The sequence below is a fragment of the Rhinopithecus roxellana genome, chromosome 4 (genome assembly GCF_007565055.1).
Source record: "Rhinopithecus roxellana isolate Shanxi Qingling chromosome 4, ASM756505v1, whole genome shotgun sequence".
In the NCBI taxonomy this organism is placed as follows: Eukaryota; Metazoa; Chordata; class Mammalia; order Primates; family Cercopithecidae; genus Rhinopithecus; species Rhinopithecus roxellana.
The window spans coordinates 36126374-36146256 of record NC_044552.1 but is presented as its reverse complement, the minus strand read 5'-3'; the positions used below and the strand labels follow the sequence as shown (position 1 = coordinate 36146256).

Here is a 19883-nt window from a genome sequence, read left to right as displayed (position 1 = left end):
CCAAGGCCCATAGAATTAAAAACTCCTACACAAGATCATACCTTTTTTTGGACTGATTACAAGTCTGTGCCCTTTTCTTTACAAGCTGACACAATTTTTAAAAAATAGTTTAATATACAGGTAATGCATGGTCAAGATTTTTTAACTGTAGAAAATGGAGTCCATGGCCTCCTCTACCATCAGCTGGCATCACTCCAGTCAAGGGACTCAGGATTGCAGGAAGGAAATCACCCTGCAGTGGTTCTCTATCACCCATACCTGATGTCCTGGAGCCTTTCAGGAAAAGCAAAGTGCATCCCCCTTGTGAGAGCTACTCTCAGCCCAGGATCAAAGCCTTTATTGTCTGTGTAGGAGGAAGGAGAGAAGGTCCTGCCGCCTCAGCCCCAGCCGCCACTGCCGCCTCCGCCTCCGCCGCCGCCACAGCTCCCTCCCGAGGCAGAAAGCCTCACGCCTATGGTCATGCCCGTGTCTGTCCCTGTCAAGCTTCTCCCACCCAAGCCCAGCTCTCAGGGGTTCACCAACAGCACCGTTGCCGCCCCCTCCGCCAGAGACAAGCCAGCCAGCTCGATGTCGGACGACGAGATGCCTGTGCTCGTGAGGATGACCCTCTCTCCCCCACACTCACCCCAAGGGGCTGCCCCCTGCACGCCTGCTGTGAGTTGCTGCTCTGCCCCACCTGCCTGGGTGGGGACTTCCCTTTGCTTTCTTGGAGATGGGGCAGCCCTTCCAGAGTCACTGACCTGAGCTCAGACATGGCTTGGTCTCTCAGGGCTGAACCCCCATGGCCACATTGGGAACCCCATCCTTGTTCACACTGCCTGCTGCCCATTAAATGCCAGACTAATGGCCTGGGTTAGATTCTGAGAGACCCGAAAGTGCTCCCAGGTTTAAACAGAGATGATCATTCAGCTGGGAATCACTGGGACAATCATAGCCATTATTGAAATATGGAAGTACTCTATCCCAGAAAGTAAGCAGCTGTTGCCCCAGGCCCTGGCCCCTTCCCCAGGATCTCCAGATCTCCCAAATCCACAACCAAAGAGGTAAACACTGTTGCAGCAGGCTTCCAGGCAATAGCCCTGGCATCCATTCTGACAATCAGCCTTACCAGATGCTTAATATTTTGTCTGCTTAAATACCCTGGAAAACCTAATTCGTTAAAGTTCCCAAAGTAGTTCCACTGAGAGCCTAATCTCAGGAAAGCAAAGAGATTTGTTTTTCTCACTCACTGTTCTCCTTTCTCCAATTCTAAGTGCTTCACTCAAACAGCTTAACTTGGCTCTGGGAAGGGTTTGTCTCTCTCTCTCTCTCTCTCTCTCTCTCTCTCTCTCTCTCTCTCTCTCTCTCAGCCCCTAGGGAATTTGTGACCTGTGTGGTTGGGAATATCAAACTTACCCCCTCCCCACAAAGTGGCGTGTTGGGTCATATTTGTCCTTAGGAATAGGCAGCTGCTGAGAATCCAGGAGGCATAAGGGTAGGCTGGGCCAGGATAGAGGGAGAGAGGATAATGAAAAGAACTAGAAAAGTCCAGAAAAAAGCCTTTATGGTTATCTATGTAACATCAAGTCCTCAAAAGAAAAGAAACTGATGGAGAACTGAGGGGAAGGTTCTCATAAGCTGTCAGGGCTTGGGGGTCAGCAACAGGCAGAGATGAAATGATACATCCAAGCTCCCTCTTTGCCCAGGGAAGTTCCTGATTTGGTGGGAGAAACAGTGTCTCCTTGGGGAAACAGTTCCCTTGGAGAACTCTGAATTAAGGGTTCATAGTCACATGGGGGTCAGAGTCTCAGGCACACACCCCACCCACCCACCCATTCAAGATGGTAAGAGAAAGACAGGGGCAGACAAGAAATGGATGCCTCAGGTGTGACTGGATGAGAATACACCAGGGTAGCCCAAGTCATTAGGGACTGAGGAGGGGCAAGGGAGTTTGCTCAGGAGATCATCATTAGAGTTCTGAGCAGGGTTTTGAAGGAAGGGATGAACTTGGCTTAATGGAAGGGTGAGAGAGACCTCGTTGGTGGGGGCAATAGGCTGAAGTGGAAGCATGTAGGTGAGACTGAATACATGTAAACAAGGCCCTGGCACTTGATGTAAAGCAATTAAAACATCCAGGAAGGAGCCCCGAGTGCCCATCTCAGCTTGGCTCCTAGCCAGCTGGGATGAAGACAGCTGAGACCTGCCCCCACTCAGAGCCTCAGTTTACTCCCCTGACCTTGGTGGGGTTGGACTCATCAGTGGTTCTCAGCCTTCTCTGTGGGCAGCTTTTTAAAGTTTTCAGTGGTTGGCCTCACCCCCAAAGTGTCCAAATAGCTTGGTGGGATGGAACACTGTAAGTGCTTCCTCTCAATTGACAACCAGACTTGACATCCTGGGTGGCTTCTCTGGCCCAGTGGCTCAGAGCCTTGCCTGGAGGATTGGAAAATCCAGGTTTAGAGCTGGAGTAACAGGACAAGAAGCTGGAGGAGAAGGAGCCCAAAAGGGACCTCTGGCCCTGTGATCAGAGGTCTGGATTGCAGTGCCGTGTTGAGATCGTATGAGGTCTGCATGTTCTTGGATGACTTTATCTGCTACCCGGGAACAGACTGGATCTTCAGGGCTGCTCCCCTTGTCGGGGGCACAAGTCTCCTTCCCGCATTCTCCCCAGCCCCTCTCTCGCCTCAGCCTCAGGCGCTGAGGAGCCCTCTGGTGGAGAGAGGAGGCAGTTGAGCGCGCTGGCCTAAGGAGGGCCCCCTGGGGGTGAGCCGGGGTGGGGACGGGGGTTAGGAACCTCACTGTGGAGCCGGGAGCCTGGGACCGTCTGCCCGCTCCTCCTTTCCCCACTCTCTGCCTCCCTAGACTCCCCTCCTAGAGGCCAGGATGGCACCATGGAAGGCAGAGAAGCTGAGGGAGAAACGTAAGGGGGCAGAGCCTGAAGCTCTGGAGGGAGAGGAGTCCAGAGCAGAGGAGCCCATGGGGCAGGTCACATGACCATGGTCAGCCCTTCCCATCACCCCCTGCTGCTTCCTACCCAGGCGCCACCCTGGGCTCAGGAGTCTCCAGGACCTGCAGCTGTGACTGGCCTCTGGCCTGCAGGGCCTGAGAGGGCACCCCAGACTGCCCAGAACCTTCCCTCAGGTATCCCCGTGGCCCCTCCCAACCACACCGCCTCTGCAGCCACACCCAGCTCTCAACTTTTCTGGGCTGATGCTACCACACAACCCGCGTCTGTTTCTGTTTGGCTTTGGCATGCCCTGCTCATCTGTTTACGTGCCTATGTTTACTTATTAGTATATATGTATCCATGTGGCAGATCCTCCTTCCAGACTATGCTTGGTTCCGCTGCCATTAAAATAAACTAACTCTCCTGACAGGAAGCCAACCTCAGAGAAGAGTTTGCTACAAATAAGCTACGAGTTCTGGGAGCAGTAGTGAGGGTGGTGACGGGGGAGGTTAACCAGATCCGTTTTTAGGTGAGCACATGGAAGGGCCCTTAGAGGTAGGTCATCGAGGGCGCTCCCCCGTGCTGAAAGTGACCCAGGAGAGCCCGGTGTGGGTCGCTGGCCTTGGGAACCTTGGCTAGGCTTGAACCCCTACTTCCTGCCTCACAGGTCTCGGTCCCAGCTTCCCTGAAGAGATTATTCAGTCCCCTTCTCGGAACATGTGGTATCTGTTCCTGATGTCCGTCCCTGGGGAGCAGTGGGGTAATTAAAGAGCCCACTCAGCTGGATTCCACTCAAACAGATGGGAATGTAGTGATAAGCAATAAAGAATTTGAATTTATTATTTCTTGCCCACCCACTATTCCTACCACTCCCAGCTCTTTCAGAAATTGGGGATTTCTTCCAAAACCTTAGTTTTCTCCCGAGTCTAGCAACCAGAACTCGCTTTCCCCGAAATGGATGTGGTCAGTGTAGGGGCGTGGGGGGGTGTGGTCAAGCAGAAGGGCTCTCTGCTTAGACAGTAGAAGGCCCGCTTCCCTGAACCTGGGGAAATGGCCTGCGGGGGAAGCTGAAGTATTCGAATCAGATCGTTGTTCCCGTTTTAGGAAATCCCCAGGAAGCATCAGCCCAGCGTGCCCAAAGCCGAGGAGCCCCTCAAGACCGTGCAGGAGAAGAAAAAGTTCCGGCACCGGCCGGAACCACTCTTCATCCCGCCGCCGCCCTCCTACAACCCGAACCCCGCCGCCTCCTACTCGGGCGCTACCCTTTACCAGAGTCAGCTGCGCTCCCCGCGCGTCCTCGGGGATCACCTGCTCCTGGACCCCACCCACGAGCTGCCCCCTTACACGCCCCCACCCATGCTGAGCCCGGTGCGCCAGGGCTCGGGGCTCTTCAGCAATGTCATCTCCGGCCACGGCCCTGGCGCCCACCCGCAGCTGCCCCTGACGCCCCTGACGCCCACGCCACGGGTGCTGCTGTGTCGCTCCAGTGAGTCACCCCTTTAGCGTCCTCCTGGGCTCTGGGTGCTGGGTAGAGTCCTGGGAGACCTCGTTTTCTTTAGCTTTCCCATTTATCCCACAGACTTTTGCGGAGTATTGACTGTATGTAGCACACACTGCTGGGTGTTAAGAAAGACTTGGAATGCATAGCCCTTATCCTCAAGGGAATCTCAAATTGGGAGACAGATGCATAAACTGATCACTACAGTCTCTGGGATAAGGAAACAGTTGAAATGTTCACCCACTTTCTAAGACTGCCAGCAATGATCGTGCAAGAGAGAAAAAATGAGGCCGGGCGCGGTGATTCACGCCTGTGATTCCAGTGCTTTCGGAGGCCAAAGCGGGTGGATCACTTTAGGCCAGGAGTTGGACACCAGCCTAGCCAACATGGTGAAACCCCGTCTCTACTAAAAATACAAAAATTAGCCGGGAATGGTGGCGCGCGCCTGTAATCCCAGCTACTTGGGAAGCTGAGGCAGGAGAATCGCTTAAACCTGGGAGGCAGAGGTTGCAGTGAGCCGAGATCAAGCTACTGCGCTCTAGCCTGGGGGACGAGAGCAAAACTCCGTCTCAAAAAAAAAAAAGAAAAGCAGGATGTGGTGGCAGGCACCTCTAGTTCCAGCTCCTCAGGAGGCTAAGGCAGGAGAATCTCTTGAACCTGGGAAGCGGAGGCTGCAGTGAGCCGATACAGCGCCACGGCACTCCCGCCTGGGCAAAGAAGCGAGACATCTCAAAAAAAAAAAAAAAAAAAAGAAAGAAAGAAAATGTACTCAGTAGATGTACAAATAAGATTAGGTATTACATGCAAGATCAAGCCTTGACATTTTAGCATGCTTTATGAAAATCAAGCATAGAGAGGCTAGGCTGTCTTTCTGAAGAAAGAATAATTGCATAGAAATCCTACCGCTTTGGTACCCATTGTGGGACAGCTGGTTTCTCCTCACCCTGTGTGAGCAATGGGTAACCCTAAGTTATTTAGCACCATACTCCACCCAGCTCCCTGGAAACTGTCAGGGTAACTCTGGCAGGAGTTGGGTAGGAAAGGAGCTCTGTTATGGCTGGTTAGGTAACTGCTCATTTGCTTTAGTCTTTTTCAGCGTTCCTTCCCTGTTGACCTCTGATTTTTGTGTTTTAGACAGCATCGATGGCAGCAACGTGACGGTCACCCCAGGGCCTGGAGAGCAGACTGTAGATGTTGAACCGTAAGGAAAAGTCAATTACTCATTAGAATAGAAGCTTCAGCTTCTTGAGAAGTGTAGTTAATACTTTGTAGTCAGAGGATTACACTGAGAGAGCAGTTGTAGAAATTGTAGGATTGTGGTTATTTCTTGAGTACTGTTGTTTCCCTACACAATGGTTGCCAGTATTTTAAGGCCTTTGCCAAAGACTAGATACATGGTCAAAGCATGAAGCCTTGTATTCAGAGAGCCTAGCATCCCTATGTCTGGCTCCATAGGCAGTGCTTTTTCATCCCCAGTGATACAGGCATCTCCCTCATTCTTTAAGAGGCACCTTCTGAATGTCCTCACTTCCCACTCCCCGATCCTTGGCCCAATTATTGGCCCATCCTCCAAATGGGCTTATTAAGTACTTTAATTTTGCATAGGCAGTGGGTGGTATTAGGAGAGGCAAAGGTGGTTATCTTCATGGATAGGCACAGAAAAGAGGCCAGGTGGTAGAGTGATGAGTAGACTGAGTCAGGAATCAGAACACCTGAGTTCCAACACCATTTTGTAATTTGATCTTGATCCAGTTAACCTTTCTAGGCTTTAGTTAACTCGTCAAATGGGAGTAATTATTACAGCTTGCTTACGTCACAGATCCCCGTGAGGTTCGGATGGGATAATGTCTGTGAAAGTGATCTGAAAGAGACAAAAAAATGAAATGAATGCTTTGTATTTGTCCCCCTTTTTTTTTTGTGGTTAAATGGCACCATTGGCCATGCTCTGGGAAACTGTTCTCTTGGAATTAATCACCCTCCCTCTCCCAGTTACAGGGAGCCGTAAAAGCCCCAGGCTAACTGCCCCCTTGCTCCTAAAATATTTCTCCCTAATCTTAAAGCTGTTCCTTATCCCAGCGTAAAAGCCATGTGTGGAATCTTAGGGTCACACTCTGAGGAAATGCCCCTACATCCTTGTAGAAAGAACTAGTTTCCTTCTTTTTCAAGTTCCTGACAGTTGCCCTTGGCCTGAGCCATCAACTTGAAGACCACATTGTTGTTTTTCTTCTTGTCATTTAAAGACGCATCAACATTGGCTTGAGATTCCAAGCAGAAATCCCTGAACTCCAAGATATCTCTGCTCTGGCCCAGGACACACACAAGGCCACACTGGTATGGAAGCCCTGGCCAGAACTAGAAAACCATGACCTCCAGCAAAGAGGTATTGGCATATGGGAAGAGCTGGGTGGGAGAGGTTTGATTCTCTCACTGGCATCACTGGCTCTGGGATTGGTGTGTTTTCCATTACACTTAGCTCTCTCTGATGCACTGGCTTCTCCTTATTCCCAACAGTGGAGAATCTTCTGCATTTGTGCTGTTCCAGTGCATTGCCAGGTGGAGGAACGAATTCTGAATTTGCTTTGCACTCTCTGTTTGAGGCCAAAGGTGATGTAATGGTAAGGAACCATGAAAAAGAGGCTTTACAAATTCCTGAAGAGTATTTTCTCAAGTTTCAATATTGTCTCATGTACCATACAACCAATTTGTAATGGCCAATCAGCGTGTGATGACCAATCAGCATGCCTCCCTATTCCTTCTCTCAGTGAGTAGGTCAGGATGTTAAAGCCTATAGAAAAAAATCTCCAACTGGACTTCTGTTTCCACATCTGTTCCTAAAGTTAGAACTGTGGGTATATCTGTCCTAGGACATTAGAATTTCTTTTCCTCGTCTTGCATTTCACTTCAGAAAACTGAGTCTCTCCAGTGATGGAGGTAGAAGGCTTTACTGAAGCAGAAGTTGGTCTAAAATAGCCTATCGTACTCTGCTGATTCTTCTTCCCTACTATGGAAATCAGCCAAAGTTTGATGTTTATAGAACTCTTTTCTCATCTAACCAAAATGAAGTGTTTACTGTTCACCAACTGGTTCCATTCTTCCACTTTTAACACAGTTCTGCAGATGTTCCCAAACCCAGGCCTTAGTGCTGTCTTCCCAAAATCAGAGCTAACAGTTGACCTGCTCAATCTGGACTTCCTTTTTTTTTTGAGACAGAGTTTCACTCTTGTTGCCCAGGCTGGGGTGCAATGGCACGATCTCGGCTCACTGCAACCTCCACCTCCCAGGTTCAAGCAGTTCTCCTGCCTCAGCCTCCCAAGTAGCTGGGATTACAGGCATGCACCACCACGCCCAGCTAATTTTGTACTTTTAGTAGAGACGGGGTTTCTCCATGTTGAGGCTGGTCTCGAACTCCTGACCTCAGGTGATCCACCCACCTCAGCCTCCCAGAGTGTTGGGATTACAGGTGTGAGCCACTGCGCCCGGCCTTTTTTTAAAAATGGAGTCTCGCTCTAACACCCAGGCTGGAGCGCAGTGGCACGATCTCAACTCACCACAACCTCTGCCTCTCGGGTTCAAGAGATTCTTCCTCAGTCTTGCTAGTAGCTGGGATTACTGTGCGTGCCACCATGCCTGGCTAGTTTTTGTATTTTCAGTAGAGATGGGGTTTCATCATGTTGGCCAGGCTGGTCTCGAACTCCTGACCTCAGGTGATCCTCCCACCTTGGCCTCCCAAAGTGCTGGGATTACAGGCATGGACCAACGCACCCAGCCTCAACCTGGACTTCTGACCAGATCACTCAATCACTGACCTCTGTTTCCCCTTTATATAAATATATGGTAGTAGATCTAGCTTCCTGCATTTTGATTTTATGAAAATGTGAAAGTAAATGTCCCAATACTATGATACCCTTCAGGTATTTCCTAGAATGCTGGAGAACTGTCCTTAACCCTTTGAGATCAGTGTGGCAGAGCAGCACTTCTCAAACTTTTAATGTGCGTATGCGTCACCTGGGGAATCTTGTTAAAAATACAGATTCTGATTCAGAGGCTTGGGAGTAGGGCCCAGTTCTGCCTTTCTGACTAGCTCCCAGGTGAGGGAGGTACTCCTGTTCTATGGACCACACTTGGAGTAGCAAGATTCTAGGCCCTGCTCTGCTCCGAAAGTATCTGCTGTTCAACTCTGCCTGTGGCATCTTTTAAAAAGCTACTGAGGCTGAAGAAGGCTGATTTGAAACAGTTTATTTAGCTAGGCTCTCTGGACGGATGGTGTGTGTGTAGTACAGTTGTTACTGATGCAGCTGTTTATGTTCAGCTGGAATGAAACATGATTTTTCTGTAAAACAGTTACAGATCACCCACTCATTTCCTGGGAACTCTTGCCCAAAGACTCAGCCTCCAGTCAGAGGAGGCCCCACTCATCTCTGGGGCTGGTGGGATTTTACCAAGCAGGAGTCAGGTCTTTCTGTTTTCCTGTGACATGAACAACTGGCTTCAGGCATGGATGGGGAGGGTGTTAGAATGAGAGTCTTACTGGGTGCTGAACAGACATGAAACCCTAGTTAGGGTAGTCTCCCTCTGGGTTTCCTTCCAGTGCCCCCACCCCTGGCCTCCACAGTGCTAACTCCATTTCCCCTTTGAGTGGATGGTCTCCGTAAGACACACAGACCTATTACTGACTCTTGACTTTTCTCTCCCCTGGGTCTGCAGGTTGCTCTGGAAATGCTGCTGCTGCGGAAGCCGGTCAGGTTAAAATGTCATCCTTTAGCAAATTACCACTATGCCGGTAGGTTGCCAGGAGCCCTGTGTCCTGTTGCCTCCTGACAGTGGGTTGCTTGCATGTGTGGTTGTGTCACTTTCTGGTAATGGATAACACTGGTTCTGTCCTAATCACCACTTGTGATCTCAAGGCCTCCTAAGGCAGAGCTGTGTCTGTTGCTTTGGCACTGTTGGCATTTTGTCTGTTGGCATAAGCTCCTGCCCCTTGTGGGTGTGCCAAGACCTGGGTGATAGTGGACAGTGCCTGCACATGTGGCAAGGAGACTAGTGCATGAGACCAGAGAGAGCCACAGAAGGTACAATCAGCAGCCCCCTGGTTTTGGAATCAGTAGCCATGGGTTCAGATTCTACTGTACCCCTTGGCCAAGTACCGTGGTCTTCTGCAGCCTTGGTTTTCTCACCTGTAAAATGAGACTTGTATTCCATCCCTTATAGTGTTTTTGTGAGATTAGAGATGGTATATGTAGCCCAATGCCTGGCACATCCTAATAACATTTATTACTCATTTATCCAATAATTATTTTTTGAACACTTACTGTGTACAAGGGACTTGCTAAACACTGAGATGCATCAGTGACTATGACAGACATGGACAGAGTCCTATGTTGTACAGCTTAGAGGCTCTGAGGAGGAGGCAGTTATTAAATAATGGATCACACTGACAGGAAAGACTTCATACATGCAGGGTTTTGTATGTGAATTAATGACAGTACCACAAAAAGAGGGAAGTAGAAGACACCTTCAAGATTTAAATGGACTGAGAATTGTGAAGAGTGAAGGAAATAGGTTGGAGAGCCTAAGAAGTGACCAGTGACACTGAGGTCAACATTTTCATTTCCATGTACTAACTGTTCCTTCTGAGGGTCTCCACGAACCTACACTGGTTCTTTATTTTGGAGGGGGCTGAATTTTCAGTGCCTCTTGATTTTTAATCACTTGAGGGTTTCTTTGGTGCTCTGGGCAGACCCTGCCTAGGCAGGTGCCAAATATGTGGGCTTGGGGACCTAGCTATACCTTTTCCAGTCTTTGGTCCGGGCAGCCCAGTGAGGGCTTCTGTACAAATACTAGCTTGCTTTCTCCACCAATATTTGCCTCACCTACTGTGCTCCTCCTCTTTCATGAATGAGCCTTCCTGCCTGTCATCACAAGGTAAACCTCAAAGCCCTTCTTCCGAGAACGGTAAGCCCAAGATGTCTGCCTGGAGGTCACTCCTGGAACTAGGCCAGTACAGAGTAGATGCATGGAATTAGAAATTCATCGCTTCTCTGGTGGCCTAAAGGAGCCAGCTTCTCAATATTGTCTCCATCATTTCCTGCTTGGTGTCTGTCCCAAGTGTGGGTAGAAAGATTTAGGAGTTCTCCCTAATCTGCCATGGAAACAGTTCAGTCCTCTCTCTTAATTTCCAGCATCATCTGCTGCCCATTGAACCCTGAGAGGCTGTCCAGCCTCCTGGAGCCTGTCTCAAGCTTCTTTGCATGATGGTGGGCCAGTGGATTGGCTAAAAGGAGTTTTCCAACCATGTGCTGTGAGATGCTGCTGCCCTCAGCCCTCAGAGTGGCTGGGGTCACCGGAGCCTCTGGGCTGGTTAGCTCCAGCTGTGAGCAGCTTCATCTGGGATACAGTTCTCCTCTGGTTCTTCCAAGTGTACCAAACAAGTATTTTATGTGTATCGTGACATTAAAAAGGTCAGAAAGCTGTGTACTAGGAGCACCACACACCCCAGTCAAAACAAAATAAAAACACTAAAATGTTACCAAAAACTTTGAAACAAGAAGGCCCTAAACTCTGCGACAATTAGTTGATCTCTTGAGGTTAGGGGATTCTGGCTAATTCCTTGCCTGTCCCTTGCCCCCTTCCCCAGCCGGCAAGACCAGGGAGGACTCTGCTGTTTTCTGCAATCATTTCAGTCCTTGGAGGCAAAAGAGGTAGAGCTAAGTTGTGAAGGGTTGACGTCTCCAAGAGAAGTGTACTCATCTATGTTTGCCAGTCACTTGCCTTCTCCGGGAAGTGATGATAGACTGGGACACAGAGAATTTTCTATAAGTATGAGCAACAAGGGCAGAGGTCACTGGTCTCTAAAGTCTGACCCAAAACAATCTCCTTAACAGTTTCCTTCTAAGCCGTAGGGGAGGCAGCAGAGTCTTCCCCATCACATGCCCCAGCCACCACCTCCTTCCCCCACTGCTGAACCCCCTCATTTGCTTCCTAGGTGTCAGCGAATCCCATCTCTATGGCCACATTCTGCTTTGGCCTTTGTGCTGAGCCCTGTTGGGTTGCTCCCCAGTAGTGACTGCCTGTTGGCTTAATTGCCACCTTGCTGGGACCCTATCTTCTGGATCTCCTTTGGCTCCTGACTCTGTGGCTGTGGCCAGTGTCACCCATCCTGAGTCCCAGCCCCAAATTTTCTGTCCAGGCTCCTAGTTATCTGGAGAGGGAGTTCAGGTTTCCCAAGCCTGCCTGAGCCTGTCCATGTCAGGGAGGGAGGCTGTATGTTTGGAGAGAAAAACAAAGACACAGGCCTATAAAAATCACTTCCTTACTTTACTCATTATCTTCCCTTTCCCACCCATTCCAAGCCATTCATTAAGAAAAGGAAGAAGTGACCAGTGCTGGGACCCAGGAGAGATGTGCTATAGGGAAAGGACCGATGTGGTGGGCAACTCGCCCAAATCTAAGGGCTGCTTGCCAAGGCCACATGAACCCTGCACAGGATCCTCAGAGGAAGGTGCTGTTGCAGTGGCTCCTGGCGCTCAACCCACACCACGATGCACAGTCCAGCCGTCTGTTGCTCTCAGCACCCTCCCACCCATGTGTGGTTAGCAGTTGTGTGTAGTGATTCCCAGTTAGCACTTGGGCTGGGAAAGGCCAAGCATGGGGGAGTCAGGGTGAAGAGGAAGCCTGGTTGTGATTCGATGGATTGCAGCATGCTTGACTTTTTTCATTGAACTGGTCATTCCTGCAGATGGGTGAAGAGTGGAGGGTGTTAGAACTGACCGTGGCTTCTTGGCAAGTGTTCAACAGAGTCTACTTACTGGCCCTGAGCATAGCCCAAACACCTATTGAGTCCTGAAACCCTGACCTGACTTGTGGAGATGGAGGAGACCTGGAGGAAATACTCATTCCGTTGGAGAGGACTGGTCTCTTCTGCCTTGGAAGCTGCTCCAGTTAGATGAGGAGACAGAATTACATGCTCAAAAGAGTAATTTGCAAGAAGCACAGCTGTGATTTCATTTCCCAGGCATCCTTAGCCTGTGTCTGTAGCTAGACATTGGTCCCCTCAAGGGTAGGACTGAGTTAATACTCTTTTACCTTGCCTAACACAGCACTAGTTTAAATTAAAAAAAAAAAAAAAAAAATTGCCTAGTGGACAAGCTCAAATTCTGGATTCAGATTGAGGCTTCCCCCTTTTTACCCACAGAGAAAACTTTGGTAGCAGCCTTCTTCACCTTGCACCCCTCAAAAAATTACTCAACCTTCACCCACTATTGAAAACCCTGTGTGGAAATGAAAATCTGGTATAAAAACAGTCCTCCTTTTTCTACAGTGAATATGTCTGTCTTGTGTAACTACAAAACATTATCAATGGGGCCAGGAATGGTGGCTCATGCCTGTAATCCCAGCACTTTGGGAGGCCAGGGCGGGCAGATCACTTAAGTTCAGGAGTTCGAGACCAGCCTGGCAAACATGGTGAAACCCCATCTCTACTAAAAATACAAAAATTAGCCGGGCATAGTGGTGCATGCTTGTAATCCCAGCTACTTGGGTGGATGAGCAAGAGAGTTACCTGAACCCGAGAGGCATAGGCTATAGTGAACGGCGATCATACCACTGCTCTCCAGCCTGGGTGACAGAGTGAGACCCTGTCTCAAAAAAAAAAAGAGAAGAAAAAAATTTATTAATGGAAGTTTTAAGAAAGAAAGTCCCTCTAAAAGATACTGTGTCCAAACTTTCTCTCACCCCTCCATGTCTCTTTTTAATTGCCCGGGTTCACTGTAGATTGCCCCCAAATTAACCACAGTCCAGAGCCTGTTTCCCAGCAACCGAAGGTCAGAACAGTTTTCCTCTGGATACTGTTCCAGCACCGTTTCATCCAGTTAATTAGGTTCTTTGTAATTAGCCTTAATCGTTTTGTTAGGGGCCCCTGCTGGTAATAGCCCAATAGCCAGGAATCCCCAGGTAGAACAAATGAGTGCAGGGGGACTCTCAACCCACGAACCCTGTGTGCATGCTGAGTTGGCAGCAGGGATCCTAGAGAGAAGGGAGGGTGTGGGTGGGTAGTTGAAGGATAGGGGAGGATTTGAGGCAACCCCCTGCCTCGGTTTTGTATTTTATCCTGGACTTTGTCCAAGATGCAAGATCTAAGAAGGGTCGGTTTAGAACCTTGTCTAAGAATAAGGAACTTGTCCCTGTCAGACTCCAGGAAAGAGAGACATCTGAGCCTTTCCTTAACTTCAGATTACAGAGGGATTTTGGAGGCAGGAAGGAGAAGACTATGGATATAATAAGCAGCCAGGAGTGAGACTGTGGATAAGAAATACACAGAACAAGAAACAGGTGGTCTTGGATGTCACTGTCCACATATCAGCAGGGGCGGCATATGTCTCATAGCCCTGGGTTGATTTGGAATCTGCTCTCCAAGTGCCCAGTGAAGGTTCAAAACATGTATCGGACACTTAGGACCAAATCTGTCAGTCACAGAGTGACTGCCACCCTCCCCATGTCACGTGGGGAAACTGAGACTCAGAGAAGTTAAGTAGGCTTGCCTGGGATCACAGAAGGAGTAAGTAGCAGAACCAGGTTCACAACCTAAGGTGACTAAAATCACCCTTTTTATCACAGTTCAGTGATACTATTTGGGGAAAACACATTCATATGTTACTTATCTGTCCGAGGCTTTAGCCTGGGAATTCAATCCAAGAGTCCGGGGATGGACTCTCAGCCTCAGTGGGCAATCCTGTGACCAGGAAGCCAGCTTTAGTGTGAGAATGGATTTGTTGCCCGGCCAAGCCTCTGTCCCTCAATTTGTGAACACCCTGTTGAGCAGACACAAACACATGCACACACAGAGCACTGTCATTTGCACCAAAGCACAGACCCTAGGACTATGCAGAAGAGCCACCTCTTACTCTCTTAAGAGAGGACTTCCTGACCCAGCCCTGTATCCCTTGGAATGGGAGAGTCACATAGAGGGGCAGGGAGAACATGCAGCCCACTCCAGCTCAGTACGAGTTGTACAGAATGCACATTCCAGAATCAGGAAGCCACCAAATCCAGTGTCAGAGCAACAGTCTTAAAAACCACCAGAGTCAACAGGGAGAAGGTCTCCTTCCCCCACGAGGTTTGGGGATCCCTCCTAACAGATGGGCAGGAAGTTACTTCACCTGTGGAGTTGCATCTGGCAAGCAATTTGGAAACATGAAGGGACATGCTGCTCAGAAATCGATAGGCCTGGGAACGGGACACTGCTTTTGGGGCCAGAAATCAGGTAATGAGCCTGGCAGGTAGAAAAAAGTATATCCACTGCAGAGACTGGCTGAGAAGGCTAGATGGCCCTGTTAGTGTCTTGTCATGTCTTAGAGCTACACTCTAACTTAGGAAACTGATGATCTGGCTGCGGTTGGAAAGAATTTCATTGATCTAGTTGAGGGTTTCATCAGCAAAATGTCTCCTGATTCCCCATCGGAGATGCAACTGAGGGCCACACAGATTCTGGACCTGCAGCAGGGCAGCAGAGCAACCTCTGTGTAAGCTTACGTGAGTCAGCTGGTATGACACACTGCCATTGTGGTCTTTCTTCCATCATTCTCTTTCTGACTCCTCTTACCCGTTTGCTCTTTTGGTGGATACCTAAAAGGAACCATGATTGTTGTTTGGTTGTTGAGCTGAATTGTTGGTTATTCCTTTCTGTGTCCCTCTTTCTGCCTTTGTTCCTGGGTAAGGGGACCCCAAGGCTTTGAATGTTGGACAGAATTTGAAGAATGGTGATGGAAGTGCTATAAAGCCTCAAATCCCACCAACCCCCTGTGCTCACGTGCACTCCGGCAAGGATTCTCCAAACCCGCAGCCCCCCTGAGGCTCCCTGTTACTGTGGTCTGCACAGCCAGAGCTATCCAGTCCTCTGGAACCCATGGAAGATGACTCCCTTCTGCTGAGGATTCATGAGAAAGCTGCTTTCCTTCTAGAAGTAAAGAGATAAGTTTGCAGCTGGGCACAGTGGCGCACATCTGTAATCCCAGCACTTTGGGAGGCCGAGGCAGGCGGATCACTTGAGGTCAGGAGCTCAAGACCAGCCTGGCCAACTTGGTGAATCCCCGTCTTTGCTAAAAATACAAAAATTAGCCAGGTGTGGTGGCACGCGCCTGTAATCTCAGCTACTCAGGAGGCTGAGGCAAGAGAATCACTTGAACCCAAGAGGCAGAGGTTGCAGTGAACTGAGATCTTTTCACTGCACTCCAACCTGGGTGACAGAGCAAGACTCCACCTCAAAAAAAAAGATAAGTTTGCAAACCAATTAAATTGGGTGGTCGCCCTGCTTTTGTAGACATCTGACCCCGCCCAGCTGTGGAAAGCATATTCTGAGTCTGGAGCCAAAGCTCCTGGCTTGAGGACCCATCAAAGAGCTGCACAAGGAAGTTGTTTATTTCAGAAATGTGAGTTTATGTCACTGAGCCATATATTTTCCTAAGGACCCTAGGCTCCCCACCTGTGGTCTAAGGAGGCCGCTGCCTACACAGAGCGTTTTCGCCTGATTCACTTATTTTGGCCAAACCCTACAAGGGAAGAGGTGATTAGGGTTTCCTGTACTGCAGCCCCATCAGTTGACCATAGCAAAATGGAAGCCTTGGACTTGCCCGGAAAGAGAGGAAAGATATTATGGTTTGGGGTACTAGTGTACCCCACTAATGAAGTATAGTGAGATGGGGTACTAGTGTACCCCACTGATGAAGTGTAATGAAAGATATGGTTTGGGGTACTAGTGTACGCCACTAATGAAGTCTAGAGAAGTGTAGTGAGATCAGAGCCTTGGCCAAATACCATCCAAAGAACCAGAGATGTGGAGAATTCAGCAGGCCAGAAGAACAAGACTGAGTTTTCTCTGAACCAGCTGCAGTGGTGGAACCTTCCCTAGAGCCTCCAGAAATAGGAGTCCCCTTAGAAGTAGACCTTATTTCTTGCCCCAAACAAGCCAGTACCATTTTATATTATTATCTGCATATCCTTCTTTCTTTCGTGGAGGAAAAAGACATCAATATCAGGTTTAGCCAGTAAGGCAGATGCACCAGCCCAGCAGTGAAGCCTCTCCCTCGTCGGTCAGCAGATCTATCAAGAACTGGCTCCACTCACCTCTCCAGCCTCATCTGCTTCTGCTGGAACAGTATACTTGAACCAGATTAGATTACTAGTCGTTCTTTGGAAACCTCCATTTCCTCATCTGTCAAATGGGCTCATCATCATAACAATCTTACAGGATTGTTAGTAGAACCTGATGATGAATAACTGAAGTACTGAGAACCTGCCACATAGTAAGCACTTAGAAATGTTAAGCTATTTTTCCTAGCACAGCATCTTGCTTGTAATATACCCCTAATAAATATCTGTTGAATGAATGACTGAAGTGCATGACTTCACTCTTGCCTCTGACTTTGCATATCCTGCTTCCTCTCACCAGAATACTCTTCCATCTCCTTATTGCCTGACTTGCTTCTATATGACCTTTAAAACTCAACTCAGATGTTTTCTCTACCTGGAATCCCTCCTGGCTGCCCTGGCCCTAACCTGAGTGTGGTGTTTCTCCTTTGTGCCCCAATGACACCTCACCTTTACCTGAATAGTTAGTTACCACTTTGAATGTCATGACCTACTTGTTGGTCTCCCCAGTAGATTGTGCGCATCTCGAGGGTGGAGGGTGAATCAAGCCACACCCTGAAGGGTACTTGCTACATGAATGCTTGCACTTGTGAATATGATCATTACATTAACACTGTCCCTAAAATATGTTGAATGCTCTTTGTTTCCCAGTGATGATGGTGGGCACTTTTTGTGCATTATCTTCTTTAAGTTTCACAAAAATCCTAATCAGTGGAGGCAATTGTAATTATTCCCAATTGTAGGTAATAAAACAGACTTAGGATGAGTAACTTGACAAGGTCAAGGCCATAGTTGAGACTTGAACCCAGGTGTCAGAGCTCCTAACCATTATATCACACTATCTTTTTGTTCAAATGGGAATTTGATATGTATTATATCACTTGCTCTGTAGTTGTATTTTGTAACTTAAGTAAATGAACCAGCAACTAAAAGCAAGGGGAACTGCGAGCTGTTCTTATGAGGTTTGTGTTTTGTTGTAGGTTCGGACAAGTGGACCTCCCTAGAAAGAAAACTGTTTAACAAAGCACTAGCCACTTACAGCAAAGACTTTATTTTTGTACAGAAGATGGTAAGCATGATTTTTCCCATTGCCCTGTTGAAATTAAACTTGGGAAATGGTACACAAAAATATTTAGAAATATTTGGATACTGGTTTAAGATACTTACAAAAAGGATGTCTTCCACACTCGCTGGTGAGGATGGTAGTGGATATAGGGGTGGTATGGCCCCAGTGTTAGGACTGTGGCAGGGAGAGGACAGGGGAAAGAAGGCATAGATTATCTGGACACTGCAGTGGTGCGGTGTTATTTTCTATCTTAATAAAAATGTGTAATTCATAATTCTGTCAGAATAACGAGAATCAGGCTCCTGGTTCATAATTTACATAATTTATTTTATTTTATTTTTTTATTTTTCAAGACAATTTCACTCTGTCGCCCAGGCTGGAGTGCAGTGGCATGATCTTGACTCACTGCAGCTTCCATCTCCCAGGTTCAAGCGATTCTCCTGCCTCAGCTTCTAGAGTAACTGGGATTACAGGCACGCACCACCACTCCTGGCTAATTTTTGTATTTGTAGTAGAGACGGAGTTTTACCATGTTGGCCAGGCTGGTCTCGAACTCCTGACCTCAAGTGATCCACCTCCCTCAGCCTCCCAAAGCATTGGGATTACTGGCATGAGCCAGTGTGCCTGGTCATACATAATTTATGTATATTTGACAGATCTACCACATTTCTGACAGAATTTTTTTCTGGGTAACTGGGGAGAGGAGAACATGTGGCCTCCCTCTACCCATCTGGTTTCTGGTGTTGAACTCCTATTTTTAACGACAGTAATAATAAAAATACCTTGCATATACAGCATTCTAAAGCAAAATAAACCTTTCCATAGATGAAATAGCACTTTATACAACAGATACATTTATTGATTTTATTGGCTAAGAGATGGTTTAGCATAAAAAATTAAAACCATTCAAAGAGTGTTTCAACAAACTGATGAATGATGGAGCCATATTGTGTTAAAGCCATTTAAGACTGTTCGGGTACACAGAGAACAGAGCCACAGGTGACAGCACCCACTGGCCCATGGCTGAGACAGATGGTCCTCAGAGGTGTCCTAGCATGGCATGTCTCCTGTCGTCAGTCTAGGGCCTTGCCTGGGCAAGTGTGAGAAGCAGGAGGACTTTGTCTCTAACTTGCCTCCACCTCCATGTCTGCATTTGCTCCTGCCTTGCCCTTGACGACCGCCATGCCCTTGCTGCCCCGTGTGCCCAGCAGCCCTCATGCTGCATCTTTCTTGAGTCACCCTCCCCGCCAGGACTGACCTGGCATAGACTTCAATCCTTTAGGATTGGGCGACCACCACACTTTCAACTGATGATGGATTCGTGTATTGAGCTTACCAGGCAACATGAGTTTTAACCCAGGGCTCTCTGGGACGGACACTATCCTCACTCCCTCAGGTAATTCTAGTGTGGAAATTCCAGGTGTCAGGGGGATGAGAAGGAGGCAACTTTGAGGAGACAGGACTTCATCTCACCATGTAGGTGGCCTTGTTCCAACCGTCAGGGGTAAGGCCAGCCTTTAATCTGCCGCCAGCAAACCGACATTATTACACCTCATCTGATCGTAGAGCATATGAACTAAAGAAAGGAATGTTTTTGCCTTAAGATGCATAGACCTGGCCGGGCGCGGTGGCTTATGCCTGTAATCCCAGCACTTTGGGAGGCCAAGGTGGGCGTATCACGAGGCCAGGAGATCGAGACCATCCTGGCTAACACAGTGAAACCCCGTCTCTACTAAAAATACAAAAAATTAGCCAGGCGTGGTGGTAGGCACCTATAGTCTGAGCTACTCGGGAGGCTGAGGCAGGAGAATGGTGTGAACCCAGGAGGCAGAGCTTGCAGCGAGCCGCGATTGCGCCACTGCACTCCAGCCTGGGTGACAGAGCGAGACTCCATCTCAAAAAAAAAAAAAATCTGGAATGATACCCAAAGAAAGTAATGCAAGGGGCTACCTGTGTTGCAGGGTGAGGGGTAAGGACAGGTGTGGGAAGGAAGCCTTTCACTGCGTACATTTTTTTCTTGAACTAAACAAACTTGTTTATTACCTATTACAAAATTAAATATTCAAAAATGCTTGCTGCCTTTGCTGTCTGCGCATTGCTGGAGCTAACCTTGATCTCGCTTTCCCGGCAGGTGAAGTCCAAGACGGTGGCTCAGTGCGTGGAGTACTACTACACATGGAAAAAGATCATGCGGCTGGGGCGGAAACACCGGACACGTCTGGCAGAAATCATCGACGATTGTGTGGTGAGTGAAG

At 48.5% G+C, this 19883-nt stretch overlaps 1 protein-coding gene across 13 annotated transcripts in view; it reads left to right on the top strand.

Moving 5' to 3' along the window:
* TRERF1 (transcriptional regulating factor 1) overlaps window positions 1-19883 on the top strand; it is a 227228-nt gene that overhangs the window by 191957 nt on the left and 15388 nt on the right. For 12 of the 13 annotated variants that reach the window (XM_030928515.1, XM_030928520.1, XM_030928509.1 and 9 more), the window contains 7 exons: window positions 4028-4409; window positions 5556-5622; window positions 6662-6801; window positions 6933-7036; window positions 9126-9201; window positions 17543-17631; window positions 19760-19873. In XM_030928515.1, the coding sequence (XP_030784375.1) occupies window positions 4028-4409; window positions 5556-5622; window positions 6662-6801; window positions 6933-7036; window positions 9126-9201; window positions 17543-17631; window positions 19760-19873 (972 nt within the window). Of the gene's footprint in view, window positions 1-351; window positions 595-4027; window positions 4410-5555; window positions 5623-6661; window positions 6802-6932; window positions 7037-9125; window positions 9202-17542; window positions 17632-19759; window positions 19874-19883 lie in introns of all 13 variants that reach the window. The other variant, XM_030928521.1, reaches the window with a different exon arrangement.